At 42.4% G+C, this 14,440-nt stretch overlaps 1 protein-coding gene across 1 annotated transcript in view; it reads right to left on the bottom strand.

The window, feature by feature from the left end:
* Window positions 1–7,066: 7,066 nt before the first annotated feature.
* TTC1 (tetratricopeptide repeat domain 1) overlaps window positions 7,067–14,440 on the bottom strand; it is a gene marked incomplete at both ends in the record, with an annotated part of 31,668 nt that continues 24,294 nt past the window's right edge. Inside the window, one exon of the mRNA XM_082006267.1 lies at window positions 7,067–7,200. Within this exon, the coding sequence (XP_081862393.1) occupies window positions 7,067–7,200 (134 nt within the window). The remainder of the gene's footprint in view (window positions 7,201–14,440) is intronic.

A 14,440-nucleotide genomic window follows, 5' to 3' on the forward strand; every position in this document is an offset into this window, starting at 1 on the left:
CCGGGAGGGCATCGGCAGCGCTGTGCGTACGGTAAGTCACGGGCATGGCATCTGTCAGTCCCACGGCCTCTTTTCTGAACTCCAGAGCGCTACCTCCTGCTGCCTTGCGTGGGGCTGGTGTTTTGGGAGGCTGATCTTATGATGTGAATGGAGAATTTTTTTTTTTTTTCTTTTAAGAGATGCTAAATCCCTCAAATCTGTGGTGAGGTTGAGGGAACTACAGGAACTTCAGCTCCTCTGAAGGCCAGGCCTTGGGACTCTCACAGTCAGAGTCCAGAATTAGCTGGAAAAACCTGAAAAAACTTTCGCCCAAGCAGCCTTTCCCAGTAGCACCGCGTTCCCGGGGGTTTGGCAGAGCCGTGTGGGTCAGGCGCTGGTGTTTTGTGCCCGTTGTGGGTGCCCTGCAAGCTGAGCTCATCTTGTGGGCCTGGTTTTGTTCTTTTCCTAGAGGACACGGATGGACTTTGCTTTGCAGGTTACTCCCGCTGTGCAGTGGGTTGGGCTGTGTTTTACAGCACGCGCCTCGCAGCTGGGCACTGCGGCAAGGCCAGTTCAGGGCCGGCGGCCGTGCGGGACGCGGCGCAGCCGAGCGGCCTGCCGGGCTGCACCGACGCTCGCAAGTGGGCTAAAGCGGCAGCTCGTCGCGCGACGGAGCCAGGTTAAGTTGCCAGCCGCGGCCCTGGTCCCGCAGGAGACCTGGGAGAACGGGGAGGGGAGGCGAGAGGCGAGGCGGGACGCCAGCCCGGGGCGCTCGGCCCTGGCAGCAGGGCCTGGAGCTGGCACGGCCCCTGTGGGGCCGCCGCAGCTGAGGAGCCCACCCGAGTTTGTGGTGTAATGCCGGGGGTTGAGGGGAGGCAACAGCGCGGCTGTGCCACGTACGCAGGGGCAAGGGACAGATCCGTCGCGTCGGCTCGTCGAGGAGCCAAAAGGCAAGAGCCGGCGGGACGGAGCAAGTGCTGGTAGAAAGAGGGGGATGGGGCGCGCCACAAGCGAAAGGGCACCCGCTGCAGGGTAACGGAAACGGCCCTGGTGTCGTTCCTTGCCGACTTGGTCGTGATGCCGTGCTGGGTTTGCACACAAGGGCTCGCGGCAAGATGCGGCAGGGTGAGCGTTTGGGGAGAGACCTTCTCGGGGCGCCCCGCCTCCCGCTGCAGCAAGTAAGTGACGTCAAATGAAACCAGGATTTTAACGAGGTTTGTGGAGCCCTTCCCTGAAGCTGCGCTTCGCCGAGGGGACAGCAAGCCGAGGCCTTCCCTGGGGCCAAGCGAGTGTTGGCTTTCGCAGGAACCCACGTATACACCTGAGAGCTTTGTGAAACGCCAGCTCTGGAAGCCCTGCGGGTCGGCCACCACCGAGCACTGGTGGTGGTGCGAGACTGGGTGGGTTACAGAGACCTAGCCAGGGTCTGCTGCCGGGGATAACCCCAGGAAGGAGAACAGATGGAATTACTGAGTATGGGACACCACAGGGACCCCATAAAGTTATTTATAAAGCCTCAGCAATTCTTCTGATCCCTTGAATAAATGAAGACCGACACGGGAAATGGCGGTGCTTCGCTGCACATCCTGGGTTTACGGCACGGAGAGCTCCATTGTGGGGAAGGTCATTTCGACTGGGCTGAGTCCAGCTCACCTGCTGGATTTTTAGTAATTTAGGTTTTGTGCCAACCCAAACACCCACTCTGAACTTTCTCTGTGTCCAGGTCCGGCTCAGGAGGTGGAGCTGGCTTGAGTGGCAGCAGAGAAGTGGAAGGTGAAGATGGATCTCTTGAGTATCCCACTCCCATCACACACGAAGAGGAAGAGGTAACAAAAGTGATATAATCTGAAATCTAGCGTTGTAAATAACCGGTACTGAATTATCAGAGAGCACACAGAGGTCTCTAGTTCCTCATTCTTACCCCTAATATTCCTGTACAATAAAAACATTTGCACAATCTCACAATTGAGAAAAAATAATGATACAAGCCTTAGAATATGATAATGCGATGGAATCACTTAAATGACTGGACCAGCAATTACTAGGTATTACCTACTCGGGAAGAGTAGAGTAAGTGGAGGAGGAAGCAGCAGCAATTCTACATACTGTAGACTAAAACGGCTACCGAGCACATACCGATGAGCATGATGATAAAGCTCAGGAAACAGGACTAATGGGACCACCAGAAAACAGAAGACCTACTTTTCAAGTGCCCTTGTAATGAAAAGACAAACTGCTGGAGCCATATTGGGCACTCTGCATTTCCTAAAATTATTTCTAGAAGGGCTCTCTAATATAAGATTTCCATTTCTACCCTTGCTTTAAAAAAACGAAAGCTAGAAGGAAAAACTGGGTAAATTTGTCTAGAAGTAAGAAAATAAAAACCAAAATGTAAATTTCTAAGATGCTAGACAAAAGAAATATAATTTTTTAAAAAAAACTACAAAATGAGGTAATCTTTGGCTATATGGACAGGAGGTTCAACAGCGATATGAAGGCAGCAATTTAAAGACAATGCATATGGGAAGACAAAATAGGTAGTTGCTATAAAGAGAATACAATCTTGATAAGGAAATCTTAAAAAAGACAGGACTAACAAATATAAGGATGATACAAGAGAAATTTTCATCTATTAGGAACAAAAGCAGTGCTCAAAATGCCTGTTGCAGACCATAAAAGTACTGGTGCTGGGTATTTTCAATTTAAAGCAAGTGGGATCGTGTGTTTGCTGCCCTGTTCGCACCTCGGCAGAACAGTAGCAGGACTGCAAATAAGCCCAGACACGGGCTTAATGTTTGCTGGATACAGAGACAGGTCAGTGGAGCAACAGAGGGCAAAGAGGAAGACCCAGGTAAGCATAGGCTGGTTAATCTGACATCAGGGATAGAAATCGGAAAACAGGATCAGAAATCCATTAATAAAGAATTAAATGCAAACATGCAATTAAAGTCCATCAGAAATAGACCTTGTCATTCAATGAGGCTTAGGAAATCTAATTATAAAGACGTGTCACCTGGCATGGCACTCTACAGTATGCGCAAGATTTACAGGTAACTACAATATAAAATAAAGGATGCACTCGTGGATTAAGATTATTTCCCCGACAGATCTGTTTGCCACTGTCCTTCAAAGAGGGATGTTTGCTGTGAGATTCTGCTCAGATCACTGCTAGACCTCCTACTGTTTGACGCTTTCATCTGTGATTGAGAAGCAAATCTAAAGTGACTCCTTTAAAACACTGGTAAGCAACAGCGTGGTGGGAAAACACAGAGAACAACATATATTGCTCAGTAAGCCAGGCCTGCCACCCAAAGTATGACTTACTTCAGCATTTGGCTGCATCAACACAAGGAAGAAAACATTGTCCACAGCTGCAGGAAAGGGAGGTCTGTATCTCAGCTATCCCCAAAGAGGCTGAGGGGGAGGTCTAGAACTTAGCACGCCTATGGCCAAACAGGTTAAGACGTTTTATGAGGGTATAAATGAGGAAGAAGTGAGTAAGAATGTTGTGCCTTCTGTATAGCGCAAAAGGGAAACAAGTCTTGGTGTCAGTTCTGATGCCCCTTCCTAAATGTCAAAAAACAGGAAGGTCTGAGACACAAACGTGGAAATCCTGGAGAAAGTTCTTTGTAGGGAGACTTACAGCAGCCCTGTCTGTTTGGCTTGTGGAGAAGACCAACAGGTCCCTTCATCACTATGCAAACATGTTCAGGCAGAAAAGGCTGGGTACTAAAAGGTTTTTTATTTGGCAGGCAGAGTAAGAAGGAACAAAGGCTGGGAGCTGAGGACAGACAACTGGAAGTGGAAGAAAGGCACATGCATCTTACAAGAAGGATGAGTAACTATTGGAAAAAAATAGCAAGGAACTTGTTGGTTTAAGAGTACTTATATTTAAAAGATTGTGTTTCATAAAACATTTTTTTCCTGTTAGAGGTTGTAAGCCTTACATGTGTGACTCAGAACACCCTGGCACTGTGGCACAGTCATGGCCAATTACACCAGGCAGAATTAGGAGGAATTACAAATTACCCTTCTGGTGGCAGCTGTGATGACTAGTTTAGACAAAAAAAAAAACCCCTTAAAAATAAAAAGCAAAATAAACACAATTGTTCAGGATCTGGACAATGCGAAAGGACTTCTTTCAGGCAGTTAACTGGAATTCTACCTAGAGGAGAACTTGCTGTAATGGCAGATAACACATTTCAGAGGTTTCTGTTTTACCTGGGGAGTGGCACTTGGAGTAGGTGTGACCTATAGATTTGAGTCCTCAGTAACAGTGCGCCCAATTTCCCGTGACACTAACCCCCCCTCTTTTACACAACGCAATTAAATTACAAACACAAGTGTGAAAATCAAATCAGGTGCAATCCTTCTGCTTCATTTGTTCTTCCTCTCATTTTAAAACTCTAGGTCCACATCAGGCATCCAGCAGCGAAGCTGCCCACTTACTTGATGTGTTTGCACAGCAGGCAGTATTTTCAAAAGTTGTGTTGTGCTTTTATGTTCCAGAATAAGTCAACCAGCCTCCACCCAAGAAGGGATACTTGCAGCCCTCCAGCCCTTTGAAGACGTGCAGCAGGAACAGAATAGACAAAAGAAGATTTGTCACTCAACTTGTAAGACAAGTAGCAGGTTGCTAGAAGCCGCCGCTTATAACTTTGCACAACAGCCATGCACTGGTAAATAATAGATATACACACACAGTATGTGTAAAGATAGCAATTAATTGGCAATAACAAAGATATATAGAAAATTTAAAGTATCCATAGTAGCTTCAAAGTGGTTCCATTTATGTGCGCTCTAAGCATGTGTATGTATGTTGCAGCTGCATGAAACCCCGGGCCCAGACCCAAGCTGCTTCAAGTGATGCAGGACTGGCACCAGTGTTGGGCAATGAGCCAAGCACCTCCATGAACCTTCAGCCCCTGCGCAAAGGCACCTGCTGTCAGGTGAGTGTCGTGGCCTGCCTGGCTCCCACAGACTGCACTGCTTCCAGGGCCAGCTGCTTTTTCCACCCGCAGGCAGCATGGAGCCTGCAACAGCAAGAACTGCCCTGCCTACCCGGCCTGCGCTGAGCTAGGAGCTCCAGGGAAGCACGATTCAGACATACCCAAGTGCCTCAGCTCGGGCACAAGCCAAGCTTATGGGCTTCAGCCCAGCACTGCCTCTGCCCAGGGCTCCCTCGAAGCAGCTTGGACACCTTTGCTCTGCAGCGTTCCAGATTTCAGGAAAGAACATTAACATTTACACTGGTCCCAGTGCTCTGCCCACCTCTGAAGAGCTCAGATCAGCAAGCAGAGTAGTTTTACAGCTAATTAGCCTATCTGGACCTGCACAGCCTCTTGGCTGTGGGCACGCTTCTCTCCCAGCAGTTTCTCTGGAAGGATTGCCCGGGTAAGCTCAGCCCTCCGCCACGACACTGGAGCCTGACACATCCAGTCGCTGGCTGGCAAACCCTTCTCCAGCAGCACCGTGGCTGCTCTGAGGAGAAAAATCTCTCTTTAAAACCTCCCATCCACACACCTACCTGTTTGCCCAAACTTTATTAGTAAAGGAAACTCAGCCTTGCACATTAGAAACTTTACTCCAGTAAAGCACGGGATAGTTACAGTTTCAGCATGTGGAGATTCTAGAGGCTCTTTGCTGTTATTTAAGTGACATTTTAATTATGCAGAAGATGTTAAAGGTGGCACAGGCCTCACTCTGAATTAGGGCTTCTCTCTTCTTTTGACAATAACATTTTAATTCCCATAGATTTAACACACACTCACTGCAGACTTGAGATAGTTTACAAAGAGGTAACCACAAAGTCAAAACTAAAAATGCAGCAGGACAGAGTTAAACAACAATCAAAGAAAAATAAAGCGCCAAGAATGGCTTAGCTTGAGAGACTATTCCCTTCAGGCGTATCAGTGTAAAGACTGGAAGTCTGTCCTTAAGTACACACACAGAGACTTCCTTAAATTAATTTGACAACTAATAGCCAACAGACAGCCACCACTAATTATTTAATCAATCATTGTACTGAAATCTCCACAAAGACAACTGAAAAATCTGCTTCCAATGTAAACATGTCAGCACCAAAATACAAAACAGTAAGTAGTAATTACAAGACACCTCTTCTCCAAAATCTGAATGAACTACTTCAACAGTACCTACCTATATAGATAGATACTTCAAAGTCTTCAAGGTCTAGTACACTATGAAGATCTTTGGCAATCAACTTTAACATCACTTACTTGTTTGCCATTATGGGTATCTGTAATAGGAATTATTCTCAGGCAAGCAAGTTTAATTTTATGGTAGCATTACAAACTGCATGTGGGTATACATATACACGAAGGCACAAAATTTCCTTGTTACCTAAAGAAAAATTAATAAAAAGCAAACAAATTGTGATGTAAGAGTGGCCTGAGGTTAATTTACTGATATTGCTATAAGCAAGACAAAAAAAGAAACTACCAAATGCTTCAAAAATTAATGTCTTGCAAGTATGTTATTTGTAGGTGGCTATAAGCACTTTTTAAAACAATACCACCCTGGGAAGGACTCAAATAAGGCAAGAACTTCACAAATCAAACTGACAGAAATACCAAGCCTTTATTACAAAGAAAAATTATTCCACAGAAGAGGTTGGCTTGCTTCCATGCATGCTGTCGGTCATATCCACCTGCTGAGCATGGAAAAGTGCTTCTGCTAGATTCATTAATTCCCCAAGATACCATTAGGCTTTGTTCTTGGCTACAGGTACGTGGGCATTTTGATTCAACTGAATTGCTTGCTAGAATTTTGTTGCCAGCATTGAATGGGCCAAAATAATGAACCTGACTGTTGGACAAGCCAAACACCGCAAGGGAAGAAAAAAAAAAAAAAAAAAATCACACACTGGACACTGTTATCACTAAGAGAAGTCAAATGACTTGCTTTACATCCATATTGTAAATAACTTCACAAGCAGGGAAATGAAAATGCTTGAGTCTTATCTTCACTTGGGGAGCATGAATAATGTTTGCTGAATCCTTTTACTGGTATGTGCAAGCACACGGTCACAAAGCCTGAAAGCCAGCTGAACTAGATTGAATTAATGTTATCTATTGTTGTTTGGATTTTGAACAAAGTTGATGGAGTATGAACCAGTTGATGAATCCTGTTTTATCTGGAAATTTTCTGTTGACAGGCCAAAGGGGCGGAGAACCAAATTCCCAAGATCCTTCAGTTTGCCTACAATGAAAAGGAAAGATAACACATTAAGTATTAAGCAGAGGGAAAACTCCCATTGAATTATGCCCAACTACACTGTCCAGCTCTACCGATTTAAGGTAAATGCTGTGGAGAGGTCTGCTGTTTGTTGAATATTTAGGCTTTTACATGAATTAAAGAAATCCCAGTTGTGATATAGTTACTGTCAGCTTTGGGTTTGACAAGAGATCACCATGCTGGTTCTGAACAGTTTGTCAGGCAGCCCTGATGAAGAGCCAGTGGCTGCAGACAGTCATGGCTGTGTGGTTATAGCTCCCCAGAAACACGTTATTTCTTCAGTTATAAGCTCTTGAGGCACAAGAGTTTAACAGCTCACAACAAAGCACTGGTCTCCCCTATACTTAGGCTTGGGTATAACTGATAACTTTCTGTTTGCAAATTGAATGTTGGCAGCTTTCAGTTCTGGTCATTTTTGATGCAGCTGCAGCTCTGTAAACAATCAACGAACTAGCCAGTTTCCTAGACTACCCAAAAAACCAATGAAAGCCAAAGTTCAAACTGCTCCTTTGTAATTATTAAAAATCCCTTTCTAAATGTGTATATTGATATAAAGAAAAACAAAACAAGTTTCATCCTTGCAACTGTGATTACACCTGCAAACTAAGCAGTTCCAGCTGAAGCACACAACTTCACAGCCATTTTGCCTGCAAAAAACCTCAGCATGATGTCATGCAGTATGACATCACGAACTCATTTTCAAAACTACAGTTCTCCAGGACTAACTTACCACTGCTAAGAGCTCTAAGCAACGATTATTTAACAAGCATTGTTAAATATACATAAGGTAGACAGCAATAAAATCTAAACGTTTCTATCAATATATATGTATCATACATGTTTTCTGACTCTAGAAAAGGAATCTTGCTACCACCTATAAAAGGGCAAGGGCAACAAAGGACATCCTTTTTAAAAAATCATATCTATATAGAGATGATAGAATAGATAAAATGTATAAAGTTACAAGAAGCAGCAGAAGTAACAACTTAATGTTGGCTAAACACAAGCTGAGCCCCTGGTATGACAAGACAAAGGAGGAAGATGGTCACTTTTCCAAGAAAAACATTATTTTCCTCCTGGCTTCAATGCAGAATTGTAGACTAATTTCCCAAAGAACAAACAGGAGAAGTTTCGACAAGTTGAAGCCTACCCTAGGTTTGCATCTACAGGCTACTCACTGCTTTAACTTTACTATATCCTCAAGGCAATGGATTTTGTTTTGCTGGGAGTTTTGTGCGCATACACAGTGGGGAAAAAATGACAACAACAACAACAACAGCTTGCACACGGGAAATCCAGTTGAGCAATGGGAGTAGTCACAATCATGTAACTAAAATGTGCAAATGCCACACACATTCCTACTCATATGTGTGTGCTTTCTGCAAACCACCTTAAGTCATGAGAAACATCTCTCTTTTTCTAGTCATCTTCACTTTTATTTCTATTTCTAAACTAACATATTAGAATCTAAATGCAAAGTCATATGAACACGTATCATTTAGTTTCTTTGCTTTTCCTATGTTCTTTTGTTTATTTGAAAACCCAGTTTCTGCCCAGCAGTGCAATCATCACTGCCGCTATCAAGGAAGTTTCCTCACTACAACACACCAGCCAGAATGTAGATCAGGCTTTGTTGCTGAGCCATACTGAAGCAGTAACTTCACAGCCCTGATAAAGAAGTATAGAAACAGAAGGAGCAAAGCCATATGGAAGTTCTTAACAGAAAGAGACAAACGGTATTTGTGTTGCACAAACGGAGTACAAAGAGATCAAGAGATTTGCCTTGCATGACACTGCAGGCCTGTGACCATGCTCAAAACAGAGACTCTATCCAAGTCCGAACTTACCCCATGGCAGTATGCCCCTTATCTCTTACAATCTGGCAACAGTTCAAGTCAGGTTGGATACCATCACCATAAACCAAAATATGCTATTTTTTTCAATCACATTTCCAAAATTGAATTGGGGCCAGGGGAAGCTTTTTGGAATACATTCACAGAAAATACAAAAAGAAACAATAGCTGGGGAAAAATGTAAACTTTTTAATCTAAGGAACAACTCAGTCCTGCAAAAAGAAACTAAAAGCATTACTGTGGTACTCCTAAATATTCCAAAATAACTAAGATCTTGCATCAAAGTGCTGGTTCACAACTGGGTGTATTTCAGCGATTTGTGTAATTACTTTAAGGCAAGATTGGTCTTTGAGAGTCAACATGGAAATTCCATGGCCTCACACAGCAAAAAAAGACAACTTTAGCCTACAAAAGCAGCTAATTGGAAAGAGACAATTTCCCTGCAATTTTTTTTTTTTTTCCATTTGGATTAACAGATGAGGTTGATGTGTGATCTGGCCAAAGTCACTCCAGCGAGTGGCTCAGCTGGGATTAGCTTCTTTGTACTGACGGTGGGGTTTTGTTTTAAAGCTACACCCGTTTAAAGCTAACTATTAGGTTAATTTTATATTGTATCCTAAAAGCATTTTGGTTATAAAACTATGAAGTTGTTCATAGCATCTCTGTGACTGGGATGAAGAGCTGCTATTGTACTTCTAGACAAACATTTGGTCATTGCTTAGTTTCAGGTTTGGGGTAAGAAGGGTCCTTGTCTACTGGTGGAAGAATCTTGGCATAGTCTGGCCTTGCTGGAGTCAGCTGTAAACAGTTCACCAGTTACCCAGGCACTGCAGCTGGCTCAGGAGCAGGCAGATGAGTTTGCCCATTTCAGGAAGCTGTGAAAGCTCTTTTCTAATCGGTGTTAGTACGATGGCTCTTTTCCGGTCGTACTAGAGCCAACAAGCAGAACAACTGCCCTGGTATTCTTGCTTGTAGCTAGGCCAGCTCTTTGGGAGAAGCTAAAGACCAGATGATATATTTAATACTTTAATCTTCATCTCACTGTGAATTGGATAATTAAAACAATACAGCCACAGGTCACTTTCCTGTTCTATCACTTAAATACACACACAGCAATGCCTTTTGGTGCAGCCAGATTTAATAAATTGTTAATGAAGCAAAAGAAAGCCTTGCCTTTTCCGGGAACTCAAGCCCAAAGCTCTGCTTCTGCTATCTTGGTGCACATAAACCCATCATTGTAGGAAAACACTATTTCCTCCTCCCCCACTCTCCTTTCATCCCTAAATTAAGATCTGTAGTTAAATCCAACCTCCCCCTCCCCCCAAAGAAAAGCTCTCTTAAAACAGAGACTGTGCTTGAAGGAAGGAAAAAGGCATGAGGAGCTGTGACTCAGCTGCGAGGAGTTCTCAGCAGTCAAACACTCATTTGTCCCTGAGCAGGGTCACATTCTTTTCTCTGAGACCATATTTTCACAGACCTTGTTCTTTATATTTTAGAGAGCCTAAACTACTAAGTGTCTACTTTTCACCTGGAACTCAAGCATGCTCAACTTCTTCAGCAAAGCAACATTCAGAGGTTAACAAGAAAACTGACGGCTAAAAATCAATTTAGGGCTCAGAACTCTGATTCATTACTCACCTAAACTGCAATGGAACATCCTGTTGCAAAACGCAGATGCACAAAAAGATTTCTCATGATTTACATTAAGATGGAACAGCCAAAATTAATTGCTACTCAATCTTTCTGGCAATAATTCTAGCATAGTTGCTAGTGTTAATGTGATGTTTGGAAGTTGAAAAGCTATATATTGTTTGTGTTAAGAATTTTTTTTGGATAAAAGACAAATTTGCTGATGAGGTCTCATCTTTGTATAACTTCTGTACTACCAACAACATTTCTTAAGCAGTTAAAAGAGCAAGGGCAAATCCTTTTCCCTTCCCAAAATGGTAAGTAAGGACTGAACTAAAAGTAACTGTATATTAGCTCTGTTTTGAACTATTTAAAGTGACCTCCCTATATACAGTATTGAGGTTTAGCAGCTTAGTTGCAAATAAAACATCCTTCAGTACCAGAAGAAAAGAACAGAACTCTTTAGGTACTAAGTCTAATAAATATCTTTGCTGATCTCACATAGCTGGAAAAATCTCTTCTTGGCAGAAAGGCCCAGGGGATACGGCCTGATAGGCCTTCCCATGAACCATATTGATAATCAGGTGCATTTCATTATCTTCTGGAATGCACTCCTTTATAACTTCAGCTGAAGGTCCCAATAGTTTTTAATTACATTTGATGAACTCTGTCTATGTCAGATGGGTTACACAGATTGGCATATGTTCCACCCCCCCCCGCTTTTTTTTTTTATATCCAATATACTTGGCTCCCCTGTAGCCATGCAGAAAACTCTACTGTTGTCACAGCCCCCAAGCTGCTAAACCTTCCTAAAAGTATTCCAAACTTCCCCTCTTCTCATACCCTCTCCCCAGAGGAGCTGTTCCTAGTTATCACGACAATTAGAGTTTCTCTAAACAAGACTAGCTTGTTGCACAATACCTGGCAATCTTTGGCTTTAAAGTCAGAAGAGAAATAAAAAAGAACACAGAAAATGGTCAGTATATATTCATATCCTGAGTAATTACTAAGGCAGAGGACACTCATGTTCTGAAAGCATAAAGGGAAAGAGCGACATGGATTTATAAGCTACTTTCAAAGTGTGCTATAGGTTAAACTTTCATTAATGTGAAACTCAGAGTTAGTTCATGCGGAGCAAACTTCAGTTGCAAAGTGGCAGCACTAACCTGCAAAGGCTGAATTGGAAATGTGAAAATAATTTAAATACAAATGTCAGCTCTGGAAAAGTTAGACCCTTGCAGAACACATAGCAGAAAGGACTTGGTTTGGCAACAAAACATGTTTTTTCTAGTGACATCAACTTCAACAATCACATGTGCTACCACTTGCACGCAAGAATTCATTGTTAGGTAGTCTGGAAGAAAAATCCAGCCAAGAATGTGTACTTTGACTTATTTACACACAATCACTTAAGAAGTGGTTTCAGCTTCTGACAAACTATGTGGTAATGAGCTGTAGCACTGGAAAACAGGAAACACACTTGGGGAAGGAGGAAGATGCACTCCATTTATTATGGTTTGTTTGTACACAGCTCCAGTTCTCATAAGTGTTAGTTAGTTGGGTATCCTAGGACTTAGTTGAAAGAATAAAAGCCTAGAAAAACAATGTTACCGGCTGATTCATTGACTAAAGTTAGAATTCAATTCAATATTCGAACTTCAAAGGAGCCAAAGCATGAAGTATGACATTCTTTCTAAACATTTTGTTAGTTATTAATTTAAGTTTAATGTCAGTACTCCTGGACCAGGCCCAGCCTGGAACTATTAGGATGCATCTGAGTTGCTCTCCTGGAACCAAAAACTCTGGGGTACATCCCAGACACCTGAGCTGACTCCCCTATGAGAGGGCGGGGGAACAAATCCGTGCACGCCTGGCACCATTTAACCGGTAGTCAGATAGTCTCCTAACAGATTACCACAAGCAATTGCCTATTCTGACACAGTACTCGGTAAATACAAAGTTCTTGAAAAAGAAAAGTTGAAACAGCTTAAAACAAATACACTGTACAACAAAAACAATCCAAAGAAATCTCTAAACCACCACGCTATAGCAAGTTTATCTTCTTTCACTCCTTCCAGAACTCCCACCTAAAATCCCTTTTTCAATTGTTAAGAGTTTTCCCTTGACCTCAGACGGAACAGTGGCATTTTGTAAACCTCGGGAAGTACTTCCTTCCCAGGCCTTCATCGTTACATCCATGAGATCACTGCTATCTCACAGGGAATTTTATAACACTTAGAAAAATTAGTCTTGTTGCTGCCCACATTCCTAACTTAATTTGAAGTGTTCTATCAAGAGAATGTATTATAGAAGAAATCCTCAATTCGCGTTACACTAGCAATCACCTGCCCAATTGACACCATATAATTTTAACGATACATGTGACAATTTATGTGAATTCTGTCACACACAAAGGTTGTAGATGAACACAGGGGTATATGCTGTACTACCCCATTCTTAGTCTGGTTTTCGTGGCTGTTTACAACAGTAAACATCAGGGTATCTCCTTGCATGTATGTGAGATCATTCAGAAGGGATTCCTTTCTTTGAGAATCCCAATATAAACAGCCTGAACTAGTTCCCAAAAGACCAGTTCAGTTCTGAAACTCTGTCTGCCACTGGATTAACACTTTTTAAAAATATCACATCTAGTCTGCAATCTAGGCAAAGATTAGCAGTATAGAACTAGGTTTGTAATGGCAGTGTATAAAGCCGGATTTATTGTTTTAGTCCCTTGTGATTAGCAAGGCCCTTTAGACATTGGTAACAATGGTACAAAGGGAGAGTTCAAAAACGATCAGGAATTGTTTTCACATTATTTTGTGTTGAAACCCATCCCATGTCCTACAGCTGGGCACAATCCTTCTGGAGATTTTCTGCATTTGTCATTTATTTATAGTACTATCACATTTAACCTTCTTTATTTATGGTTTGTTCTAAGAACAATGGCAGAAACAGAATCTGATGATGTAAAGCTCTAGAAAGCCTCACTGCAAGTTTACTAGGTCAAATCAGGTACAAAGCAAGAGCTAATCAGACTCCCTGCAGAGCAAGAAAAAAAAATAAAGAAAAATATCAGCTTCAGCATAAGCCCTTGAAACAGTCTCTTCTTCCCAAATATTTTAAGAATTATAGTATGCAAGACAGACTGAATTTATTTAACCTGATTCTCTGCAGAATAGCAAAACACTGTCTTTCCCTTTCCCATCCCAAACCCTCAAAGCCTACTCATCTTAAAATAGCATTTCATCTACTACATGTCACACCTAGAATGAATAAACAGGCAACTACTGAAAGCTATTTCTGACACAGGTTAAGGACAGTTAATCTTATACTGTCATTTGTCCTTACTCTTTTGCGTGGATTTTCTAAACAGTACAAACGAAAAGAGTATATAAAAAGAAAAACTCATTTTAAAAAGCACCAGAATGTCAGGTTGGCTTATGTAGTGCCTGAACCTGTAAGAATTAACAAACCCTGTTAACTAAGAGACAGGAGACAATGTTGACGGCACTTTTTTTTTGGGCAGGAGGTTCCCTCCAAAACCGTTAGTTTCACCGCAACACTGTGAGTGGTGCAAGGAAGTGCTTTATACTTAAGATTACACATGAAAACCAACCTTGTTGGCAATCTTATTTAAGTAGTTGTCCTTTTGAAATACATCAATCCAGTTAAGATATTATCCAAGCAATACCATACAACACGATGATGGGGGCACATGC

Source organism: Phaethon aethereus (assembly GCF_964289735.1).
Source record: "Phaethon aethereus genome assembly, chromosome: 14".
Lineage (NCBI taxonomy): Eukaryota > Metazoa > Chordata > Aves > Phaethontiformes > Phaethontidae > Phaethon > Phaethon aethereus.